Source organism: Mauremys mutica, chromosome 1, assembly GCF_020497125.1.
Source record: "Mauremys mutica isolate MM-2020 ecotype Southern chromosome 1, ASM2049712v1, whole genome shotgun sequence".
Lineage (NCBI taxonomy): Eukaryota > Metazoa > Chordata > Testudines > Geoemydidae > Mauremys > Mauremys mutica.
This window is the reverse complement of record NC_059072.1, coordinates 16,671,000-16,696,031: the sequence shown is the minus strand read 5'-3', so window position 1 is coordinate 16,696,031 and position 25,032 is coordinate 16,671,000. Positions and strand designations below refer to the sequence as shown.

Here is a 25,032-nt window from a genome sequence, read left to right as displayed (position 1 = left end):
ATTGCTGGTTGATATTTACATGTAGCAGAAAGTTTCTGAATTTGCTGAGAGCAGATGGCACAAGTAACCTAGCTTAAAATTAATTGCAGGACCAGCAGTTTTTAACGTTTCATTTGCTGAGCAACTTGTAAACGTTTAATTTTTGTAAAGCCACCCTGAGGTAGATAGATACTGTTATTTTTAACGTACCATTGGAGAGGTTGAGGCAGAGGAGTTAATTGACTTGCCTAAGGAGGGAGTCAGTATCAGAACCAAGATTAGAGCTGGGGAGTTCCAAGACAGTGATTAAATCAGTCAGCCATACCATATTCTCTTTCCCTCACCCCCCCCTTTCAAAATGGCTTAGCTGACCTGTAGATGGACTTTTTATAATCTATGTTCATATTGTTCTTCAATATTTTCCTTAATATAGTATAATTATTAATCATCATAACTAGGTGACCAAATTGCTCGGGGGACTTGGTAATTATATATTAGGCAGCCTTTCACCTGTAGATCATAAGTTCAAATCCCCCCTCAGTCAGGTATTAGCCATGATGGCTGTTTGGGATTCTTAGCTTATTTCTGGTGAGACCAGTGTCCTCAAAATAAAAAGCAGTAGTATGGCAGTCTCAGCAGAACCGGAAGGATTGAATGAGCCATGGAATCTGAACTGCTGTCCAGCCCAGGAGGTGATCCTTTGAGCTACACTTGGCAGGGTGGTCTGAGGGAGCTTGAACTATCTCTGATGGTGATGGACCCATTCTGTGGCACAGGAACACTCTGCCACCCAAGGTAACATTTACATTTAAACCACGCTATGTTGATACTGTCCACGAAGGCCACCCTATCCAATCCCACTATGAATGACTTCTACTTTTCCTCTGATCCTTAAAAGACTTTTTGCCATGGTGCAATTATATCCTTTACCAAGGGAAGCACCAGAGTTCACCGGATTAGTTCATCCTTTCACAGGCTGGCATTACCAGTTCTGGGATTTCTCCAACAGCTCAAGGGCAGTTCATCACCATTAGACTTGTCACTTGTTTGACAACTTTCTGGTTTGGGTCTTGGAAAGGCCCATTTTGGAAATCACTTCCCTTTGTTTCCCAGATATGTTTCTGAAACTTCTCAGACTTCTCTTTATTGATGGCAGATGTGACAGGTTGAGTCACAGAAACCTCCTTGGAACTGCCACCTGATGTGCTGAGACTACCTCTAAGCCTGTTTTCCCTGGCAGCTTGGGACTTCAGTATCCTGTCTTGTGCCAGACATGCTACCCTGCTACAAACACAGACCCAGAACTGAACCATGTCCCCCAAAATCTGCACGCTTAACTGAAAACAGCTTAAGAAGTGCTCCTGTCTCCGACACCCAGTTCCTAATGGGAGCCAAACCCCAAATAAATCCGTTTTACTCTGTATAAAGCTTATAAGGGTAAACTCATAAATTGTTCACCCTCTATAACACTGATAGAGAGATATGAACAATTGTTTGATCCCCCAGGTACTTGCTCTGGGTTAATTAATAAGTAACAAGTGGTTTTATTAAATATAAAAAGTAGGAGGTAAGTGGTTCCAAGTAATAACAGACAGAAGAAAGTAAGTTACCAAGCAAAATAAAATAAAACATGCAAGTCTAAGCCTAATAGAGTAAGAAACTGAATGCAGGTAAATCTTACCCTCAGAGATGTTTCAATAAGCTTCTTTTACAAACTAGACTTCCTCCTAGTCTGGGTCCAGCAATCACTCACACCCCTGTAGTTACTGTCCTTTGTTCCAGTTTCTTTCAGGCATCTCTTTGGGGTGGAGAGGCTATCTCTTGAACCAGCTGACGACAAAATGGAGGGGTTTCCAGGGGCTTATATAGTCTCTCTTGTGGATGGAAACCCCTCTCTCCCCTGTGTAGAATCACAGCTACAAGATGGAGTTTTGGAGTCATATGGTGTAGGGGTTCCGCCAGGGCTCGCCCCCCTCTGGGGCGGCTGGGAACCAGGCCGCCTCACTACTTAGGTCCAGTGAACTGGGGGAATTAGCCTGGCTGGGAGGCAAACAGTCCGCACCTCAGTCCCCCAGGCAGGCAAACAGTTCAATAACAGGCCCAGGTCCTGGCTCTGAAGGGCCTGGGGAGAGAGGGAGAAGGGCACCTGCGAGCTGGGTGGCAGGGGGGACGCAGGCCCTCCCACTCCACTGCATCCCAGCCTGGGGCCCGAGCAGCAATAGACGACCCGCTGCTGCGTCACTGGGGATCCTGGCCTCAACACACACTGACATTGGCTCTGGGTGTGCGGCAGCCAGACTAGGGTCGGTTGCCCCCGACTACTTCCTACCTCCCCCTCCAGAGGTACCTGCATCTGGACGGAATCTTCCATTGACTCAAGCACCATGGGCTCCTCTGGGTACCCAGCAAGCAGTAGGCTTGGCAGCTCCTCCAGGTAACTTGCCAGCGGCAGGTTTACCAGGTTCTCCGGGGTCTGGTCGGCATCTGGCCAATCCTCAGGTCAGCCGCAAGCTGCAGGAATCTCCCTGCAGGGAGCTAGGCCACAGGCGTCTGGCTTCTCCGGCGGCCGGGCCTCTAGTGAGCTCTGGGGTTGGGCTTTCGTACTTCCTGTCCTGCGCCCTGACCTCTGGGGGGCGGGCGCAAGCTCCATTGGCTCTGCCCACTTTGGCATCTGGAAGGGCTCGTCCCCCTCCGCGGAGGCTGGGAACCAGTCCGCCTCACTACACATGGGCAAGTCACATGTCCATGCATGACTCGGTTCTCTACAGGCCGACGCCATTGCCCACATGTTAGCCCAAAGGTTCCCAGGAAAGCTCAGATGTGGATTGGTGTCTGTCAAGGTCCATTGTTAGCCAAGTACTCCCAATTACTTGATTAACCCCTTGACACTATGGTGACCAAATCTGCCTTAGGTGCTTCCTACAGCAAACACTTTAAATACAAGCATAGAGCCAATACTCATAACTTCAGATATAAAAATGATACATGCATACGAGTAGGATGCATACATTCAGTAGAACATAACCTTTGCAAAGATACATTACATGGTATATCTAGCTGTCATAATCAGATAGTTAAGGGTTAAGGTCTCTTTTACCTGTAAAGGGTTAACATGCAGTACCTGATGACCACCTGACCAGAGGACCAATCAGAGACGAGATCATTTCAAATCTCTGTGGAGGGAAGCCTTTGTCTGTGTTCTTTGTTAGAGTGTTCTCTTTTTGGATCTAAGAGAGGCCAGTCATGTCTCCAAGTTCTCCTGGAGTAGTTCCTACTATCTAATAGTGAGTATTAATTAGAAAGGCGGATTAGTCTTATAATTTAATTTCTACATTTGCAATTGTGTGTTTGCTAAAGGAAATTCTTTATTCCTGTTTGCTGTTACTTTGCTTTTACTGAGAAAGAAAGGGGGAGGGGGAATGCTCTCCAGGTTTATAGGTTAGACTCTGTGTATTGTTCCATCTTGGTTACAGAGACAGTGACTTTCTTTTTATTCTTTAATAAATTCTTTTTCTATTAAGGACTTGGTTGATCCTTCCTTGGGTGGATTCTCAGGTAAGGGGGAGGGGGAGGCATCCCTCTGTAGTTAAATCCCGGTATCTCTCCAAGGAAAAGGGAGGGGGGAGGAAGCAGGGGGAATGGTTTATTTCTCCTGGGTGTAAGAACTCCATGGATTTGGGGTTCTTGGGATCCCCTAGGATTTTGGGGGAAGGATTGTGTCCCAATCCACGTACCTGATTGGGTGGTGGCAGCTTTTACAAGATCTAAACTAGGATTTTTAGTTTAGAGATTATTTCATGCAGGTCCCCATATTGGAACCCACCAGCTCTAAGTGGGGGTGAGACCTATGACACTAGCCTAAAACATATTCCAGTTACAGTATGTCATATTTACACTCATAAGCATATATCTATAAAGCATTATGGGGTGCAATGTCACAGCAGAATTCAGACAAGTTTCTTGTATGGAACCTACCTAAGCAGATGTACAATGTGGGTGCTGGCTGCTTCTTGGAGAATTGACTTTTTCAAGTCTTTCACAATGTTAAAAAAGTTGGCAAGGGTCGAGTGCGCAGTTGCTGTAGAGGAGACTGACCTGTCTGAGCAAATACAATGAATTATGTAAGTGGCAAGGTGGTGTTATCTGGGTTGCCTCTTCTGTCAGCCGCAGAGCATAGAGGTCAGATCAGCGGATAATGCTGAATAGAGCAACAACTCAAACTTGTGCAGATATGTGTTTCCTACAGAAGTAAAAAACCAGAATGATTTTTGAACATTTGCTCTTAAGAAAGATTGACAACTGAATGATGGGGTACAAGACAATGGTAGCCCGTAGAAGGTCAGCATTTGCCAAAAGTCATCTGACATCGGTATCTGAGATACTACAGTTTTTCTTTACACTTAGAATAGGAAACAGTTTTGTATATATATTGGCAAATATTGATATTTTAGCCACTGTACATTTGCATGCTAGGACTAGTTTGCACTGGTTTTGTGCCCTCGCAATTTCTTGTGGGTACTTTCCAGCATATCTTTGTCCAGATGAGAAACTAGAACCCATTTTGCAAGAAACTCTGTGCTCTCCATAGGGATTTCTCAAGTAGTTTGTGGTCCTGGTTTAACTCAAGTTAATTGATTGCTAGTTAACTAACTCAATTGTAAATGCTAGTCTAGACACTCCACAAATGTTTGTTCCAGGACACATACATTTGTGGTTCACCCTCTGGCTCAGCCTAGCAATTAACATGAGTTAAAACACGACCACAAACTCTAGTCTAGACATACCCATCTAGGTTCCTGTGGTATGTGAGTGGAGAAATGCTGTGGGAAAATGCTTGCTAACCATGTCTAAAGCAGTGTCAGTTGTATCACAATCTTTTCTTTCACCGGAGATAGTTCATTATCAAATCACTTCACCTGTGATGGTCACCAGGCTCCAGAGTGAAGTTTCTTGCCTATTCTGAATGGCTTCTAAATATCACCATACTTTTTTCTTACTAATTAATCACAGATTTCATAGTGGTAGCCCTGTTAGTCTGTATCAGCAAAAAGAATGAGGAGAACTTGTGGCACCTTAGAGACTAACAAATTTATTTGGGCATAAGCTTTCGTGGGCTAAAACCCACTTCATCAGATGCATGGAGTGGAAAATACAGTAGGAAGATATATATATATATATATATACAGAGAACATGAAAAGATGGGGGTTGCCATACCAACTGTAACAAGACAAATCAGTTAAGGTGGGCTATTATCAGCAGGAGGAAAAAAAACTTTTGTAGTGATAATCAGGATGGCCCATTTCAAACAGTTGACAAGAAGGTGTGAGTAACAGTTGGGGGGAAAATTAGCATGGGAAAATAGTTTTTAGTTTGTGTAATGACCCATCCAGTGCCAGTCTTTATTCAAGCCTAATTTAATGGTGTCCAGTTTGCAAATTAATTCCAGTTCTGTAGTTTCTCATTGGAGTCTGTTTTTGAAGTTTTTTTGTTGAAGAATTGCGACTTTTAGGTCTGTAATTGAGTGTCTAGGGAGGTTGAAGTGTTCCCCAGCTCGTTTTTGAATGTTATAATTCTTGACATCTGATTTGTGTCCATTTATTCTTTTGCGTAGAGGCTGTCTGGTTTGGCCAATGTACGTGGCAGAGGGGCATTGCTGGCACATGTTGGCATATATCACATTGGTAGATGTGCAAGTGAATGAGCCCCTTATGGTGTGGCAGATGTGATTAGGTCCTACGATGGTGTCCCTTGAGTAGATGTGTGGACAGAGTTGGCAATGAGCTTTGTTGCAAGGATAGGTTCCTGGGTTAGTGTTTTTGTTGTGTGGTGTGTGGTTGCTGGTGAGTATTTGCTTCAGGTTGGGGGGCTGTCTATAAGCGAGGACTGGCCTGTCTCCCAAGGTCTGTGAGAGTGAGGAATCGTCCTTCAGGTTAGGTTGTACATCCTTGATGATGCGCTGGAGAGGTTTTAGTTGGGGGCTAAAGGTGACGGCTAGTGGCGTTCTGTTACTTGCTTTGTTGGGCCTGTCCTGTAGTAGGTGACTTCTGGGTACTCTTCTGGCTCTGTCAATCTGTTTTTTCACTTCAGCAGGTGGGTATTGTAGTTTTAAGAACACTTGATAGAGATCTTTTAGGTATTTGTCTCTGTCTGAGGGATTGGAGCAAATGTGGTTGTATCTTAGGGCGTGGCTGTAGACAATGGATTGTGTGGTGTGGTGTGGTCTGGCTGAAAGCTGGAGGCATGTAGGTAAGTATAGCGGTCAGTAGGTTTCCGGTATAGGGTGGTGTCTGTGACCGTCGCTTATTAGCACTGTAGTGTCCAGGAAGCGGATCTCTTGTGTGGACTGGTCCAGGCTGAGGTTGATGGTGGGATGGAAATTGTTGAAATCATGGTGGAATTCCTCAAGGGCTTCTTTTTCATGGGTCCAGATGATGAAGATGTCATCAATGTAGCGCAAGTAAAGTGGTGGCGTTAGGGGACAAGAGATGAGGAAGCATTGTTCTAAGTCAGCCATAAAGATGTTGGTATACTGTGGGGCCATGCGGGTACCCATAGCAGTGCCGTTGACTTGAAGGTATACATTGTCCCCAAATGTGAAAAAGTTGTGGGTGAGGACAAAGTCACAAAGTTCAGCCACCAGGTTTGCCGTGACATTATCGGGGATACTGTTCCTGATGGCTTGTAGTCCATCTTCTGTGTGAAAGTTGGTGTCAACTGTAGAGGGCTTCTACATCCATAGTGGCCAGGATGGTGTTTTCTGGAAGATCACCAATGGATTGTAGTTTCCTCAGGAAGTCAGTGGTGTCTCAAAGATAGCTAGGAGTGCTGATAGCGTAGGGCATAGAGGAGAGAGTCTACATAGCCAGACAATCCTGCTGTCAGGGTGCCAATGCCTGAGATGATGGGGCGTCCAGGATTTCCAGGCTTATGGATCTTGGGTAGCAAATAGAATACCCCTGGTCAAGGTTCTAGGGGTGTGTCTGTGCAGATTTGTTCCTGTGCTTTTTCAGGGAGTTTCTTGAACAGATGGTGTAGTTTCTTTTGGTAACCCTCAGTGAGATCAGAGGGTAATGGCCTGTAGAATGTGGTGTTAGAGAGCTGCCTAGCAGCCTCTCATTCATATTCCGACCTATTCGTGATGACAACAGCACCTCCTTTGTCAGCCTGTTTGATTATGGTGTCAGAGTTGTTCCTGAGGCTGTGGATGACGTTGTGTTCTGCACGACTGAGGTTATGGGGCAAGTGATGCTGCTTTTCCACAGTTTCAGCCTGTGCATGTCGGCGGAAGCACTTTATGTAGAAGTCCAGTCTGTTTCGACCTTCAGGAGGAGTCGACGCAGAATCCTTCTTTTTGTAGCGTTGGTAGGAAGGTTTCTGTGGGTTACTATGCTGTTCAGAGGTGTTGGAAATATTCCTTGAGTCAGAGACATCAAAAGTAGGATTCTAGGTCACCACAGAATAGTATCATATTCATGGGGGGTGGAGGGGCAGAAGGAGAGGCCCCGAGATAGGACAGATTCTTCTGCCAGGCTAAGGGTATAGCTGGATAGATTAACAATATTGTTGGGTGAGTTAAGGGAACCACGGTTGTGGCATGTAGTAGTTTAGATAGTTTAGTGTCCTTTTTCCTTTGTAGAGAAGCAAAGTGTGTGTTGTAAATGGCTTGTCTAATTTTTGTAAAGTCCAGCCACAAGGAAGTTTGTGTGGAAGGTTGGGGTTTTTTTATGAGAGTATCCAGTTTTGAGAGCTCATTCTTAATCTTTCCCTGTTTGCTGTATAGGATGTTGATCAGATGGTTCCGCAGTTTCTTTGAGAGTGTGTGGCACAATCTCTCAGCATAGTCTGTGTGGTATGTAGATTGTAATGGATTTTTTACCTTCAGTCCTTTTTGGTATGATGTCCATCTGTTTGCATTTGGAAAGGAAGATGGTGTCTCTCTGTATCTTTCTTCTAGCCAATTCTGATCTCATTTACCCTGGTTTTACACCAGTGTAACTCTCTTGACTTAAATAGACTCCAGACTTACACCAGTGTGAAGGAGAATAAGATCCCTAGTTATTACTCAAGGGGAGGTGTCATAGGTCTCACCCCCACTTGGAGCTGTTGGGTTCCAATGTAGGGACCTGCCTTAGTTTCCCCCTAAACTAAAATCCTAGTTTAGATTTACTACACTGCCACCAGTCAGATTTAAGTGTCTGACACACTGCCTGTTCCCCCAACTTTCCCTGGGGAACACAGATTCAATGTCCCTGAATCTCTACACACAGGGAAGCAGCCCACTTCCCCCCTCCCTCTCTCCTAGCCACTCTGGAGAGATATACACCGAGTCAAATCCTTGACTCAACACAAAGAGGGACTTACCACCCCCTCCCCTTCCCTAGTCCTGGAAAGAGATACCTGATTCAAACTGCTTGAATCAAACCCAGGAGGAATTATCTCTTCCCCCCTCCCCTTCCCCTGAATTTCCACAAGAGAAGGAATTAACCAAGTCCAAAGAAAAGAAAAGAATTTATTAAAGAATAAAAAGAAAAAGTCACTGTCTCTGTAACCAAATTGGAACAATACAGGGTCTAAACTTATCAATCTCTGGAGAGAATTCCCCCTCCCTTCTTTCTCAGTAAAAGCAATCACAGTACAGACTTAAAGAAATTCTATAGCAAAACACAGAATTGCAAATACAGAAATAAAAGTATAAGAATACTAGTTCCTTGCTAATACTCACTAGCTTGAATAGAAGAATTTGTTGCAGAAACCTGGGAGGACTTGATTAAGATGTCTGGACTCTCTTAATACCCAAGAGAGACTCGCTAAGAAAACAAAGAACAGGGGAAAAAAAAAAAAAAACTTCCCTCCACAGATTTGAAAATAATCTTGTCCCTCATTGGTCCTCTGGTCAGGTGTCCACAGGTACTGCTTGTTAACCCTTTACAGGTAGACAAAAACCTTAACCCTTAACTAACTGTTTATGACACGCCCCCCAAATCACCAACAGTGGGAACTACTGGTGGTGATTTCCTCCTAGAACTGTAAAATAAACAGATTACTAAAACACATGCAGTATTACATATACTACTAAGCATGTAAACATGTGAAGATCACTTTTTAACCACTTGATTCTGGGAAACTTTCACGAGAGAGTGCATCAGCAACTTAAACAGTTAGTTAAGGGTTAAGGTTTTTGTCTACCTGTAAAGGGTTAACAAGCAGTACCTGTGGACACCTGACCAGAGGACCAATGAGGGACAAGATTATTTTCAAATCGGTGGAGGGAAGTTTGTTTTTTTTTCCAAAGAAAAGAAAAGAATTTATTAAAGAATAAAAAGAAAAAGTCACTGTCTCTGTAACCAAATTGGAACAATACAGGGTCTAAACTTATCAATCTCTGGAGAGAATTCCCCCTCCCTTCTTTCTCAGTAAAAGCAATCACAGTACAGACTTAAAGAAATTCTGTAGCAAAACACAGAATTGCAAATACAGAAATAAAAGTATAAGAATACTAGTTCCTTGCTAATACTCACTAGCTTGAATAGAAGAATTTGTTGCAGAAACCTGGGAGGACTTGATTAAGATGTCTGGACTCTCTTAATACCCAAGAGAGATTCACTAAGAAATCAAAGAACAGGGGGAAAAAAACAAAAAACTTCCCTCCACGGATTTGAAAATAATCTTGTCCCTCATTGGTCCTCTGGTCAGGTGTCCACAGGTACTGCTTGTTAACCCTTTACAGGTAGACAAAAACCTTAACCCGTAACTAACTGTTTATGACAGGAGGTTTCTTGCTATCTCACCATCAATTGGTGTCCTAGTGATTGTTCTTTTTTCCCCCTCTGTGTCATGGATGTGAGCCTAGCCCATCTTTGTAGGAACTGAAAGTCATCAACAAAATGGCTATGATTTAGCCTATCTGAAATGAGCTTCAGTGAAATGTGGTTTCAGTCCATATCTCAATGGAGGAGCATCTACATAACAACTCAGCAATGAGGCTGAAGACTGAATGGGCCACGGGGAGTGAATGACATTGTCTGTGCTGCTGTTGCCTGCTCTGTACCTGTTTAGGGGTGTAGAGGGTTTCGGTCTCCAGGGCTGTCAGCCCGACGCCTTTCAACAGCACACCAATTAACTTCAAAGAAAAGCCCAGGCTAGCAAGAAATTGCTATGTGCAAGTGTCTGTGTATTAGATGTTTCCATGAGTGTCAAGAACCCACAACAGGAGGAGCAACTTCAGATAATTATGCAGAAAATGATCTTTGGGAGGAGAGGGTATGGCAAACTTGCATTTTATTGAGGAAGGAAAAATTGCTGTTACAAGGGAAAGTCAGTGAGCGTATTAACTCTGGCATTCCACATCATGCAGACTGTCTTATATTGCCCCTGTTACCATTGTAGCTGAGTGGCTTTTACATATAAAAACAGAAATAAAAATAACAAGTGTTCACGCTCTCACTCTGTTTTTCCTTCCCCACCTGTAGGAGAAGCGGAAACAGCCTGATTGGTTTATAGAATATTTTTTACGTTCTTATTTATTTGGGGGGAGGGATTGCTGTGATTCTATAAAAGTAAGTTCCACAGTTGAGCTCCAGGTCTTGCGATCACTTCATCGCCCATGCTCATCCGCCTCCCCCATGGGTCTGCAGTTTCATTGTTCCACTGGGACGTAGCCACCAGAGGAGGTCATGGAGGGGGGAGCCAATCTCTCAGGTGGCTGGGGCCAATCCCAGTGAGGGTTTTGAATAATAGGACATAGGGCTCAAATTGGCCCCTGCTCAGTGAAGAACCAGGGCAAAGAGTGGATCACCGTGGTGATGTGCCAACAAGCAACCTGTGTTGCTATGACAACAAAATGCTACATTTTGCACCAGACGGGAATTGTTTAAACAACGGTGCCTTGTGCAGCCATTTCTCCCCCCTGCTCCTCTCTCCATATGCATTTATCCACAGGGCTGCTCAGTGAAACTGTACCATTGTGGGGTATTTATATTTTAAAGCGATTATATGAGATGAATAAACGTAGCCAGCTGGGACAACTCTGCTCCGAGTGTGGTATTGGAGGAAAACATTACTACACTGCCTTTAAAAGAAAGAAAGGAGAGCCCAGTGCATGTCGTTAAGGAGGAACAGATGCAGAGCCATAGCAGCCAGCCAGCTGGGTCGGGTCATATCAGATATTGTGGTTTTCTTGTAGTCTGATCCCCTTTTCAACTCTCTCTCTTTCAGCAATGAAATTGTAAAGACTGACTTGAAGAAGCTTCCAGCCCTTCCAACGCAAGCCCTGAAGGAGCACCCCTCCCTTGCTTACTGGTAACCTATCTATCCATGTAATTGTCTCATCCACTGTGAGGCAGCCCTGGCTAGCTACCAGCGAGCAGATCTGAAATCCAGGATCTCCTGAGTTCTAGTCCTGGCTCTGCCATTGACTTACAGTGTGATCTTGGGCAAGTCACTTTAACCGCTCTGTGCCTCAGTTTCCCCCTCTGTCAGATAGGTACAATACCACTCCCCAGCCTGAAGGAGAGGTTTGAGCCCCAAATGCTGCTTGCCTTACTCAGGCAAGTCGGTCCCACTGAAGTCAGTAGGCCTGATTCTCCACGTGTACCTTATGCAGCTACTTGCACCTGTGCAACATGGGTGTAGAGTGCTCCCAGTTTGGTACGGTAGCATCTTATATCCACCTGACACTCTTTTTGCACAGGTGTAAATGGCTACCCAGGGGGTAAAGCCGTGACGAGTGGGGCCCTGTGGGACTGCTGGTGTGGGGAAGGTGAGCAGGATTGAGCCCATAAGCAAGGAGGAATCGTTGGGCCTGATTCTGCAAATCCTGTCTGCATGGAATAACCAACGCCAAAGGGTCTGATTCTCGTCCTGTATAGGCAGGGGCTTTCCATTTGTGGGAGGCTACATTCAGACCCAGCGCCCGTACAGTGCTCAGAACATATTCAGCACTATGTAGGTGCTAAGTGCTGCGTTACGTTTTCCTCCTCCTATGTTATTGCATTGAAAACAAAATCCGTTGGTGTGTCAAGGTAGACGCAGCACCCCATTTACTGCTCGCCCCCCCGCCACCATAGCTTCTTTGTCTGCCTCTCCCAGCCTTTTCAGCACTGCAGATAGGAATTAGTCAGAGGAAAGCCCGTTTGAGCAGGGGGCAAGGGATTGATTTGCTTTTCTGCTTGTGATTCTTTCATGTTTGTCTTTAAAGAATTGGGCTTCTCAAGCCTGGCAGTGGGAGGATAGTTCTCTTATCTGCTACTCCTTTAGTTTCTGCAGCCTGGTAATTTGATGATGGCAGGGAATATGGATTTCGTTTTCTGATTTGTGATCCCACCCCCACTCCACCCCTGGAGATCCTAGCCATTTCTCTTAGCGGGGCTACCACACCGGAATTAGCTGTAACTGGTGCACAGCTGAACAAGAGCTAATCTGCAAAGCTGCTAAACATTTTCTGAGCTCATCGGAAGAGGTTTGAAGAGTCCCAGACTGTAATCAGAATCCTGGGCTGGGGCACAGACAGATCACCAGTATTTCTGTCTCTGACCCAGCACACTGAACCTGCTTGAAAACCTGAAAAATGTAGCCGAAGATGCCCACCACCCACAGCTTCTTTCATGGGCTGGCTGGGCTCATGTGCGAAGTGTGGGGGAGGGAACAGCTGAGGAGCCTACTGTTTCCTTTGGCCAAGAGTTTGGTCTCTTCAGGCTGAGACCTGACCTACCCTCCAATACACCCACACATTCCGCCTCTTGCTGGGGTCTCTTTCCTTTTCCAGAGGAAACTGGACAGCTCATTCACCACTCAGAGTCCATGGCCCATCCTCGCCAAGCCTGATCATCGTTGTCCCTCAAACCACCAGCAGAGAGCCCTGGGTCCCAGCTTCCTCCAGTCCATTGGATTTTGGTTCAGCCTTGGATTTTGCTTTTTCCCATGTATACAGTGTGTGTGCAGCCAGCTGCTGAGCTCTCAACACACACCCCTGGATCTGGCCAAACTCCTGGCTCAGTGCAAGAGACTTTAACAACAAAGGCCTGGTAACCTATTTCCTCCTATGCACACGCCCTTGGTCTGGAACTTGGATTGAGTCACGTTGGTCAAGCCAGAGAATCTGTTTAAAATACTGTGATTTACAGCAATTAGGAAAAGACAAATCCTTCCTCATAGTTGTGTGTAAGTTAATGGGAGTCCTCGCACAAGTAAGGTAAAGTCATAGGAATAAGGGATGCAGGAACAGGCTCCAGGTTAAAAAGTTCATTTTTTTCCATAGCGTAATAAACCAAGTGACTTTAGCCATTAGAATCCCTTGTGATCCTGGTTTCACTTCACTGACCACGTTCTTACACAACTTTATCCCACGTACAGTTCATTCTTTTTTACCGGCAGTTTTTCTTCCTCCAAATGTTCACCCACATACGGTAACCTCTGACGGGAATCAGGCCTACAGTCACTTCTCTGAAATATTGGTCAATGGCAGATGATCTAAACGGAAAGAATTTTTAACTCCAATTTACGTTTTGACATTTCTGCTGTGCCCTGGCTTTTGGTGTCTTGCTGAGATTTTACGGTGAGAGCAGATTTCACACTTCCCTTTGCCATTTGCAATCAGTTTCACGCTCGTGTTCCCTGGCATTAGCACAGAGCTATGCTGTGTGCGTTTCCAGCACTACAAGGGAATGTTTAAAATGCTCTTTCAATTGCTTTTGTTGACTTATTTTTAATGTCCTAAAAACGAACTAAAATGATTATAAAGTTGTATAAACCGCATTGGTAAGACTCAAAAGAGATAGGTTGGTTGTATGCGTATATTCACCATTTTTATATGACCACTTCTAGCTTCACCCATATATAATAATGCAGCTACGTGTCAACTCAGTATGATTAGAAACTAAAAGTTTGGCCCCTTTACATAGCTGCCACTGCTTTAGTAGTTGTGTGCATGTACATTCTTCCTATGGGCCGAACCCTGAGACGTGCCGATCACCTTGGGTATGTTTGCACTGTATTTGGGAGGCGTGAGTCCCAGCACAGGTAAACGGACTTGCAGTAAGTCAACTTGAGCTAGCGCACTGAAAATAGCAGTGTGGATGTTGTGGCATTGGCTGAGGCTGGGGCTAACCCCCCGAGCTCAGACCCAGGGAGTCAGGTGGGCTTGGGTGGGTAGCCCGAGCCATCACCTCTGCTTCAGCATCCATATTGCGATTTTTTAGCATGTCTGCCCGCACTGTTTGTCTGCCCGCACTGGGTATCACACCTCCCAGCTGTAGTGCCAGCAACCCCCCTACAGCTTTCATTGAATTTAAGTTGGAATATGTATAGAGACGCAAGTGTGACAAGTGCTGGACATTTAAGTGTAGGCAGGGCTGAATTAAGTCAGTCTGCGATCTTAGGCACAACCTACACAGACTTTCGTGGCACTGTCCCCATGCTGTTGCCCTGCCCCCACACCAGGTCCCCACCCCTCCTTGGGGTGGTAGCAGACTTCAGAGGTAAAGATGGATGGGGCAATTCACATCTCTTGGAGCTATTGTTTCAGGCCCTCTGCAGACTCAGGCAGGCATCAGTTATGGGTCACATTTGCAAGCTTTTCTTTGCATCCATGAGGGCTAGAGAGAGGATTTTTTAAAATGAATGTGGAGATTCTGGTCTCACCATGCAACCACAAAAGCTGGAGCCCTAAACATGGGTTTATAGTTCCTCCACCTGAATCCAGCCCAGAATGCAGGTATTCAGCAGGATATAGAGTTGAAATCTATAAAGCACTGATGGCAATGGAAGAACTATGGGCCAGATTTTCAGCAAGGCACCAGAAAGAAGTGATCAGCTATTAAGAACAGCTCAGCATGTTGGGAGCTGAATACTTTTGAAAGTCTGGCCCTGATTTTGGGAGCTTAGCACTTGGAAATCTGACCCTAGGCTCTTTTGGAATTCTGGCCCTATGCTTGCTTACGAGTTACTTTCTATTTCTATAAGCTGCGAGGGCCAAGGGAATTCTTGATCTTCATGCTTATAAGATCTTTACAAGGGTTCTTTCCTGCAGGATCTCATTCACATAAATGGTTCTTCTGTAACATTCCCAGGGGATGTTTACTCGCTGACAAGCTGACTTCAGCTTCGTGTCATTTCATCAATACCAAAGCATTAGTCACTTTGTTAAGTGGCCTCTGTCACTGTCATGTGCTATGTATGAGTTTATATGTCACTGACGTGGCGACAATCTGGAGTCAGTGCTGTAACCGTGATACCAGCAGGTGGTCCCAACCAATGCCCCAGCACTTGTATAGCTGTCAGTAACAGTTAGCTAAAAGATGAGCAGCTGAAAGGATAGATGAGAATTTGTGTTAACTCTGCTAAGGCTTGTCCTGTTGAGTGAATTACTTTGTTTGTTTTCACTGGCGCGTGTTGAGGTGACCCCCTTATAGCAAAACTGGAGACAGAAATTAGCCTCTGTGTCTGATGATATCTTGCATATGGCAGTGGCAATGGAAAAAAAAGACCACAAAAATACGTTACATGAAAGAGGGGTCTGTAAGGCAGGATGCTTTCATGGCGTCAGTGTAATCCAGGTTTTATTATCTGGTGCAAAAGAGAGAGAACTGAAGGAAGGAGGAATAATACTTTTATATATCACATTTTATCTGTGGATCGCCAAGCATTTTACAAAGGGCTCGTTTTACTGATGGGGAAACCAAGGCATGGGGAGATGACATGGCTTGGCAGAGTTCACCCAGCAGGCTGAGTCAGAGCCAGGAATAGAATGCGGGTCTTCTGACTCCTACTCTAGTGCCCCAGCCAGGGACCTTGCTGCCTTTTGAGGAGGCTCTCTAAAGACAGGGCTTTGCTTTTCAGGAAAATATGCCATTGATTAGCTTCCACGCCCAAGGGGAAATGATGTAAGAAACATTCCGTTATTTTATGTATTTTAATAATTTGTAACAAAAGCAAGCAAAACTCCGAGGCATTGCACAGGGCAATACACAGATAGAAGAATATGTCCAGCCGTGGGAGTGAAGTGAATGAAGTTAACATCAGGGATGGATTTAAACGATAAAGAACAAAAACCAAAGCAAAGCAGCACGCAGCGGGCTGGTTCTGCTCTCACGCGACACACTGGGGTAACTCCACTGATTTCTGTGTAGTTACTCCTGATCTATCTGAAGCAGAGGCAAATCAGGCCTGTAAGTAATACTGGGCTTACAAGGACATTTCAAAGGACTCTAAGTCCTCTTTGTTCTTCTTTATCAGCGGGAATGATGTAGCCTGGAGCCCGCCCAGCATTTGTGTAGTCGTGTAACTCAGTGATTGTTCCAGACATTAATCTTGTCTGTGACTGTTACACAGTAAGGGCCAGACTCTGCCTTCAGATGACACACGTGATTTCAGTGGGAGACACCTGCACGAATGCAAGGCCAGAATTTGGCTCTAAGGCTATTGAATCTAAGGCAATCACTTTCTGTATGTGACATTTACTCTGCGACATTTGTCAGGAGAGCGAAAACACTCCTTTCCCAAACAGCAGCACCCTTTGCAGTAAGTAGTATGCAGGCGACCTCACTGCCTTGCACATTGTGTATGTCAACCCTGCAGTAAAAAAACCCACAGCACTAAGTCTCAGGGCCCATGGTCTGCTGACTTGGGCTAGCAGCGGCTGGGGCCGCGGGGCTAAAAGTAGCAGTGTAGAGGTTTGGGATTGGGCTGGAGCCCAGGCTCTGAGACCCACCCCCCTTGTGCCCATTGGCTGACTGACGTTTACAGGCTTTTTTTTATTTACCTGTTATTTTGGCAGGATTAGTGTGGGAATCACTCCTAAGGCTACGTCTACACTGCGTGCCTTACAATGGCGCACCGCTCTTTATTGCCGGGAGAGAGCTTTCCCAGCGACAAAATAAGACCACCCGCAACGAGGGATGATAGCTCCGTCAACGGGAGCGTGGCTCCTGCCAACAGAGTCCACACTGGCGCTTTTCATCACTAAAACTTTTGTTGCTCGGGGGGTGTTTTTTTCACACCCCTGAGCGACAAATTTAGCAACGAAAGTGCCAGTGTAGGCACAGCCTAAGGGAATAAATGAGGAAAGTAAGTTACTTGCACACAGACCAATGGCAGGGATGTTAAAGAGCAGCGGACTTGAAAACCCTTCTCCTTAGAAATGATCCTGCCCCTTTTCCCCTTTGTCTGTTTGTTTGTGTTTGTTTTTCCACCTTCCCTTTGTATTATTTTTTTTAAATGTTCTATTACGGCAAAGTGCCAGGAACATGTTCCCATATTACATCAGCCATCCGGATTCCTGGTTCGGGAGCCTGCCTAAGGATTCTGGGCTTGCTGGATGGGGGAGCCCTCCACAGGTGACCAAATTGGGGATGTTTTGCATGAAAACAGGATCTTCACCTCCTTCGTTCAAGCTTCTGATTCCCCACCTGTTTAAGATGTCACAGTGATCTATCCTCTGCGTGGCAGTTAATTGTGATGTCACAGACGGGGGGTTATGATTTCAGCGGAGCTCTACACAGCAGGGCTAGGTGAGCGCCTTTGCAACAAAGATCCCGTCTCCATGCGCATGGTTCTGGCACAATAATAAACACAAGGGGAAAGAAATACAGAGAAGAAGACACTGTTATGTAAGCAGAACTGTTGCTAAGTGAAATATTTTGCAAAGATTTTCACAGAGCCTCCAGGACCGGGGTCTCTAAGCACTTGGGGTGAGATCATCACCCACCCCACCCCAACCTGGCCAGTTACACCATGTAAAAGGACAGGAGAAGCATAAAGGGGCCTCAGAAGATTCAGTTCCTGCTGGGGGGAGGATTCCCTCAGGGCAGGCACTGTGGGGTTGCCACCCATCCAGGATTTACTCAGACAGTCCGGTTTTTGGTTTCTGCGTCCGGGCGCCATTTAGGGTTGCCACGTGCCAGGTTTTCGACCAGAAAGTCCATTAAAAAAGGGGACCTAGCAACCCTAAATGGCAACCGAACCAAAACTCCCATTACCGCAGGGAAGGGGGAGGCACTGGGTCATTAACCTAAGCCAGCCCCAGCTCAGCTGAGGTTGCCTCCAACCTGCAGTGAGCAATGTGGGGGAGTGAGGGAGAGGCGTGAGCAATGGGGGCGAGGTTTGAGGGGGGGGAAAGCAGAGCAGGGGTGGGGCCTTCGGGGGAGAGGCAGAGCAGGCGGGCCTTGGGGGGAGAGGTGGGGCAGGGGTGGGGCTTCTGGGAAGAGGTGGGGCCTTGGGGGCAGGGCCTTGGAGGTCTGGTTACCAGTCATTAGAAAGATGGCAACCCTACTCACGGGTGCACAGCCATAAGGCTGCATCCTTATGAGTTTATTGCAAGCTCTGGACAGGGGGTGTGCTGGGGACAGGGCCGCAGCATGCAGCTCTGCAGAATTCCCAGACAGCGCTGTGGCCTGTAGGGAGGCTGCCATAACTTAGACAGGCCCCCAGGGCTGGCTGAGTTATTCCAGGGGCTTATGTAGCCCCCAGAGCAACTCAGGACTGGGAGGGCACAAAGTTGCCTGAAAGACACATTAGGCTCCTCCTGGGCTGTGAGTTCTGGGCTGTGCCTTTGAGGGTATGTCTACATTGCAGTTAAAACCCCACATCTGGCCCATGCCAGCTGACTCTGGCTTGCAGGGCTGTTTCATTGTGGTATAGACCAGGGGTAGGCAACCTATGGCCCGTGCGCCGATTTTCAGGGACACTCACACTGCCCGGGTCCTGGCCACCAGTCCGCGGGGCTCTGCATTTTAAATGAAGCTTCTTAAACATTTTAAAACCTTTTTTTACTTTACATACAACAATAGTTTATATTACAGACTTATAGAAAGTCTAACTTCTAAAAACATTAAAATGTATTATTGGCACGCGAAACCTTAAATCAGAGTGAATAAATGAAGACTCGGCACACCACTGCTGAAAGGTTGCTGACCTCTGGTATAGAGATTCAGGCTCGGGCTCTAGGACCCTGCGAGGTGGATCCTCAGCCCTGCCAGCTGAAGTCAGGCAGGGGCCAGCTGTGTGTGTCCAACTGCAGTGTAGACATACCAGAAGCACAGCAGAGAATCTTCATCCTCAGTGAAAAGGCACAAAGGCCAGGAGATTCTAATTAACACCTAAGGACCTGATTCTCCTCTCAGACCAGTTTACACTGGTGAAATTGGTTTGACTCCTTTGATATTGCTCCTGATTTACAGTGATGCAGGTGAGAGAATCAGGCCGGCCCACTGAAGCTAGACCAATATAAAACTAGTTTGAGAGGCTAATCGGGCTGCTCTGTTACATGGGTGTAAATCAGGAGTGACTTCATTGAAATCAAAGGAGACCCATGTCACTGAGATCCAAATGTGGTCAATAATTTGCCTTTTTGTGCCTTGAGAGTACGGCTCATACTCATACTATAGCTCACATCACCCTGGTTCTATGACCTGCGATCCATATCCACTTCACTAGTGGGGGACAATGCAGGCAGTTAAGGATGGAGTTACAAGTCTGGCTTAATCTGTAGCTCTGTGGATGCTAAGAAATTGGCTCTGGGTAATAACAAGCCTCAAGCCTGCTCTCTGTAGTGAAGCTGATTCCCATACATGGTTTTGTCCTCTGTGTGGTAGCGGTGAGGACTGAGGAGTGCTCCTGAAGGCTCGGGACCCAGCCTGCTGTGAGTGTCAGCTGGCCAAGAGGCACCTTCAGGCCTGCAAGGCAGGACACGGGGCCGCAGTTTGTCTCGAGACAAAACTTGCATTGTCGTAAACAAAACAAAACTCAAAGAGGAGGAGACTGAGGCACAGAGAAGAAAGTCTGTGGGAGTAGATCCCATTTCCCTTAATAAAATTAGCACCGTCCAGAAACCTTTCTCTTTGCAATCCCATCTTGTATTCTGCATTGGCTTCCTTTTCTCTGGGGCTGAATACAGTCCCATTCTGAGTAGTCTCTGTTACACACCCTCTTCGTTTCCCAGGCTGGTAGCCGTAGGTAACAGAAATGCCCGGTCACCTATTGAAATCTTCTTTGATTATTGAGCAGAGATAAAAATAACAAGATTCTATGTCTCCCTTTGCAGCGAGGACAGAGTCATCGAGCATTACAAGAAACTGAGTGGTCAGACAAGAGGCCAAGCGATTGTAAAGTAAGTTGGGACAGGCAATGCTGGGCAGCAACCTTTGTTTGCTAAGCTACACCTCTACCTCGATATAACGCTGTCCTCGGGAGCCAAAAAATCTTACCGCGTTATAGGTGAAACCGTGTTATATCGAACTTGCTTTGATCCACCAGAGTGCGCAGCGCACCCGTGCCCTGCTCCCTCCCGGAGCACTGCTTTACCGCGTTATATCAGAATTCGTGTTATATTGAAGTAGAGGTGTGTATTCTACACTGGCTGTAAATTCTGCGCATAACTGTGTCTCCCATCTCCTGTCCAGTAACTTCTTTTTTTTTAAGCAGATGCTTTTTCAGGAGACCCCACTCCTCATCCATGTTATTCTTCTTCTGTTTCATTCTGCAGTTACATGAGCATTGTAGAATCCCTCCCAACGTATGGAGTCCATTATTATGCAGTAAAGGTACGTGCCACCGACAAAAGGCATTTACTGAATTAAACTGATGATGGTGACAAAAATTCTGGCCTCTGTTTACCCTGCACTTTCCTGAAAGTACTGTTTCACTTCCTTTGTTAAGATAAACTTTGTTTCAACTATTCAGTGACTGTTTGGTAAATACAATTCAGTAGAGGAAAATCCTGTTCTTCAAGATAAAATTCCAGCATCCCCTCCACTAGGGCTGGAGCAATTGACTCCAGCTTGCAGTCTTCTGATTGGATTTCATGCTGGGATTCTCTCATTAAATCCCTCCTCCAGGCTCCGTTTGTTTAACAATCCGCCACCAGGGTGGACTCATGATCTCGCCTCTACCACTTCCAGGCCTGCCCAGCAGTGGAGGTTTTTACAAGTGATAACAATAAAAAAGGAAGCTAGGTTTGCTCTCCCTGGAGCATTTCCCCCTCTTCATCACCCACAGAGTTTTGATGTCTCGCATCATTATCTGTACTGACCTGCATGGTTTTAGGTACAAGAATGTTACTTTCTTGTACATCTGCAAAGTGTCTTGCACCCATGTGATACAACAGAAACAATGTGACAGTAAATACCCTAAATATGATCTCCCTGGCCCGCCCCACCCCCAAGGCCCTGTATCAGAGAAAGGCAGCCACAAGTCAGATAGTAGGACTCTGTTGGCTACATCTTGTTGACCTGAAATGGTTTGCCCATCTCTTGTCATAGGGCGGGGTCCCCCAGCCCTCCTGCGCACCCAGCTTCCATTGACTTCAGTGGGTGGAAGTTGCAGGGAATTACTTGGGTTTTGGTGCCCAAACCCTCAAACATTTGCTGCTGTGCATGGTGCTTACTACTGAGGGTTGTTCCAGTGAACTCCTCTCGATTGGTGAGCATGTGTTGGTTGTCGGCTAGGAAGTATTACACTGGGTGGCCTTTGGATCGGATCCTAAGGGTGTGGCTACCCTGCAGCTCGGAGGCGTGATTTCCGGCAAGGGTAGACAGATTAGACGCTGCGGCAGTGGTGGCAGCTCCGCCCAGCCCCCCGAGCCCAAGCCCGCCTGACCCTCTGAGTCCAAGCTCAGAGTCACGGCGACCCTGTGCCGCAACATCCACATTGCCATTTTTAGCGTGTCGCATGTGCTGAGCTAGTGGGAATCTGTCTCCCCGTGCTGGGACTCGTACCTCCCAGCTGCAGCGCAGACATACCCAATCCAACAAACACTTACTAGCCCAGAGAAGTTCAGTGGGACAGCTCACAGCCAATGGGCTTTGGATCACAGCCTTCATGAGCAACGTAGATGTTGCTGCTTAGCATAGTCATTTTCCACCTTGCCGCATCAGTTGTTTTTTGTTGTTGCTATTTTTTCCCCCCTGCCCTTCACCAGCATCTTGGCAAACTGGAATCGTTTCACTGAGGGTTGCAGTTCACTAAATCTAAACAGAGCTTGTATCAAGTATCACTCATTACTCCATAAAATAGTTTTCTGGCACACTCAGATGGAAAGCATTTGAGCCCAGGTCTGTCAGACCTTATCGCTTGGTAGCCATCGGATCCCATTAGCGCTGCATTTTATCGACTGATGTCAGGGTTCCCACGCATAATCCAAGTCAGCTGGGTTATTGGGTTTCAGCTCCTCCAATCTCCAAGGCCAGACAGAGCAGTGTTCAGACTGAGACATTTGCAGGAAGGGGGGCCGTGGAGAGGATGAACCATTATAAGGGGGACCCAAGGGGATCCTTCCTTGGGGATGTTTTTAGTAATTTGATGCAATTTGCTGCATTCCATAAGCTATTATATGCCTGAGATAAGAGTGCCAGGGATCTTCTCCGTGTTCATGGGATCTTTGTGATCCAGGGATCATGGGGCGGGATGATCCCTCTCACACACAGAGAAACCCTTCCCTTGAATATTGGGCCAGGGAGCAGGGGCGCCTGAACAGAGGGGACCAAGGGGCGCTCGCCCCACCACTTTTTACCGGCTGTGAGGACAAGCAATGGGAGAGAGGGGGCAGAGAGGAGCAAGCAGGGGGGGTGTCTTGGGGGGAAGAGGCAAGTTGGGGCAGGGTCTTGGGGGGAAGAAGTGGCATGGGGGCGGGGCCTTGGGGGAAGGGGCAGCATTGGGGCGGAGCCTTAGGGGAGGGGGCAGTGCAAGGGTGGGGGCCTGGAGAGAAGGGACAGCGTGGAGGCGGGGCCTCTGAGGAAGGGGCGATGCGGGGGTGGGGCCGGGCTTTGGGCGCCGGTGGCCCCCGCACGTTGAGGTAGCTTCCGCCACGCCTGCCAGGGAGTGTCTGAAATGTTCCCCTCCCATACAATGTCATTCCCTCTGTTTTATCTCCTAGGACAAGCAGGGAATTCCCTGGTGGTTAGGACTTAGCTACAAGGGCATTTTCCAGTACGACTACCACGACAAAGTGAAACCAAGAAAGGTAAGTGTGTTCTCTCCCGGGCTGCTCAGAGATGTGCTCACCCCTCGTGTTACGGATTGAATGGCAGCATAAAAGGCGCTGGACATAGGCACTGAGTCGTATCACTGATGTATAAGGATGGTGGGGGCGGATATAAGGAGTTTCTTCCAACGTTGCCTGGGTGTCTACAGAAAGTTGACATGCAGAACTCGCCCCTACTTTATTGAAGGGCTGTAATGTTTGGGAAAATTGAGCACTGTTAAATACTGCAGCTTAAGCTATTGAATTCGTCTTGAATTTGTCTTGAACTTGGCCAATTCGTCTTGAGTTGGCCAAGTTCCTCCAAAGGCGTAATACGTGGGAACGTATGGCCTGATCCTGCAAGATACTGAGCACCTTCAGCCCCATTGGCTTCATGTGGAGTTGAGGATGCTCAGTAGTTCACAGGCGTCATCCCTAAGGTCCTGATCCGGTGGCGCTCTGGCTCAGGCCATAAATGATCAGAGAAGTAAAGAGAGCTGGAGACATATAAATAAGGGTGAGAGTGGAAGGGGTTGGTGGAGTTTGGGGTTTTGTTTCTCCCCCTCAGGACAAAAAGTATCATGTTTCAAGGTGCAAAATGGCAAATTTAAGGGGGCCGGATTAACTTTGATGAATGGATATTTTAATGGTTAAGGGCCCATATCAATCAAACAATGGTAAAAATGCTTCATCACGCACCTGAAGAAAGGTCAGGAAAGCATTCCCACTTGTGCTTTAACTTGTTTGAGAACTCTGCTGTGAAATCCCCCGCAAGTTACAGCATTGCCTGCAAGCAGCTTTATTCTAAAGCACAAGCTTGGCCTACATTTTCAAAAGTGGCAAGCCAAGCTGGACACCTCCTCTTTGGGTGCCCGACTTAAGACACCTTAGAGGGGACTGGTTTGGAGGGAAGAAGTGCTCAGTGCTTTCTGAAAATCAGGCCCAAGTGAGGTGTCTCAAATTGGACACCCAAAGCTGGGGGCACCCAAAATGACTAGTCATATTGATAATTTAGGCAAAGAAATTTTTATAAAATCAGCTTAAACATCCTGGAACTTCTTCGGAAGGAATGTTTGGGTCACCTGAGCTCATTCTCCGATATAGAGTCCCATTTTCTGGTGTTATGCCCCAGCCTTTATTCCTTAGCAATGCAACTTGCTCCGCAGACTGGCCCGCAACATCAGCTAACAATATTCATCCTACCTGGGAAACCAGTGAGATATCAGAAAGCAGCAGATTCTAGCCTGGCTTCCAGGGGGCAGTGCACAGCTGAGCTCCCAGAACACCGAATAGCACATTAGCAGATGTAAATGCTTCCACTAAATTAAGAGCTCTGCATTTCTTACTGCATTGTTTCTGTGCCAAATGGCTCTTTCTCAGTCACCCATTTGTCCATGCAGCCTGCTTCAGCAGAATCAACCTTCCTCCTCTTTGTGCAAATTAGTTGGTAGGTGGTGATCACATGTAGTTCTTTAGCTATGATAAACTGAAATGTTGTCCACGGTGGAAAATAGAACTCATGCTGCGGAGATCAGAATATATATTGGTTAACCAAAGCCTCGTCTCTGTTGGGGGCTTTCACACAGGGAGTGACAACGCCACCAGAGATGCACCTATGAACTCCTAGTGCAGACGCATTGCACTGGGGTAAATCGTTACTTGCAGGGTAAGTCACATTCATGCAAGTGATGGTTTACAGTGCGTCTACACTAGGGGGGTTGCACTCACACGGCTGCATCGGCGCCAGAGCCCCAATAGAGACATGTCCTTAGAATCTGCGTCCAAAAGTCAGGGTCAGCTGCAGAAACTGCTCCTCCAGGGCTCCTCCCTGCTGCAGGCTCCTTCCCGTGATAGGATTGAAGCAGAAGCAAGGATGAGAGGGAGAATCAACCTGAGGAATCCAAGAGAAAGGAGACTTGGGGTGACCAGATGTCCCGACTTTATAGGGACAGTCCCGATTTTTGGGTCTTTTTCTTATATAGGCTCCTATTACCCCCCCACCCGCCATCCTGATTTTTCACACTTGCTCTCTGGTCACCCTAAGGAGATTAGATCCTGTGCCTCCATTTGAGGCAACAGAGCTGTTCTCTTTGGGAGAGTC

General features: G+C 46.7%; 1 protein-coding gene across 4 annotated transcripts in view; it reads left to right on the top strand.

Moving 5' to 3' along the window:
- The window catches only part of FRMD4A (FERM domain containing 4A), a 314,917-nt gene that overhangs the window by 222,206 nt on the left and 67,679 nt on the right, over positions 1 to 25,032 (top strand). For 3 of the 4 annotated variants that reach the window (XM_044983445.1, XM_044983439.1, XM_044983452.1), the window contains exons 8-11: positions 11,195 to 11,278; positions 20,016 to 20,081; positions 20,457 to 20,514; positions 22,845 to 22,931. In XM_044983445.1, the coding sequence (XP_044839380.1) occupies positions 11,195 to 11,278; positions 20,016 to 20,081; positions 20,457 to 20,514; positions 22,845 to 22,931 (295 nt within the window). Of the gene's footprint in view, positions 1 to 11,194; positions 11,279 to 17,451; positions 17,584 to 20,015; positions 20,082 to 20,456; positions 20,515 to 22,844; positions 22,932 to 25,032 lie in introns of those variants that run through there. The other variant, XM_044983462.1, reaches the window with a different exon arrangement.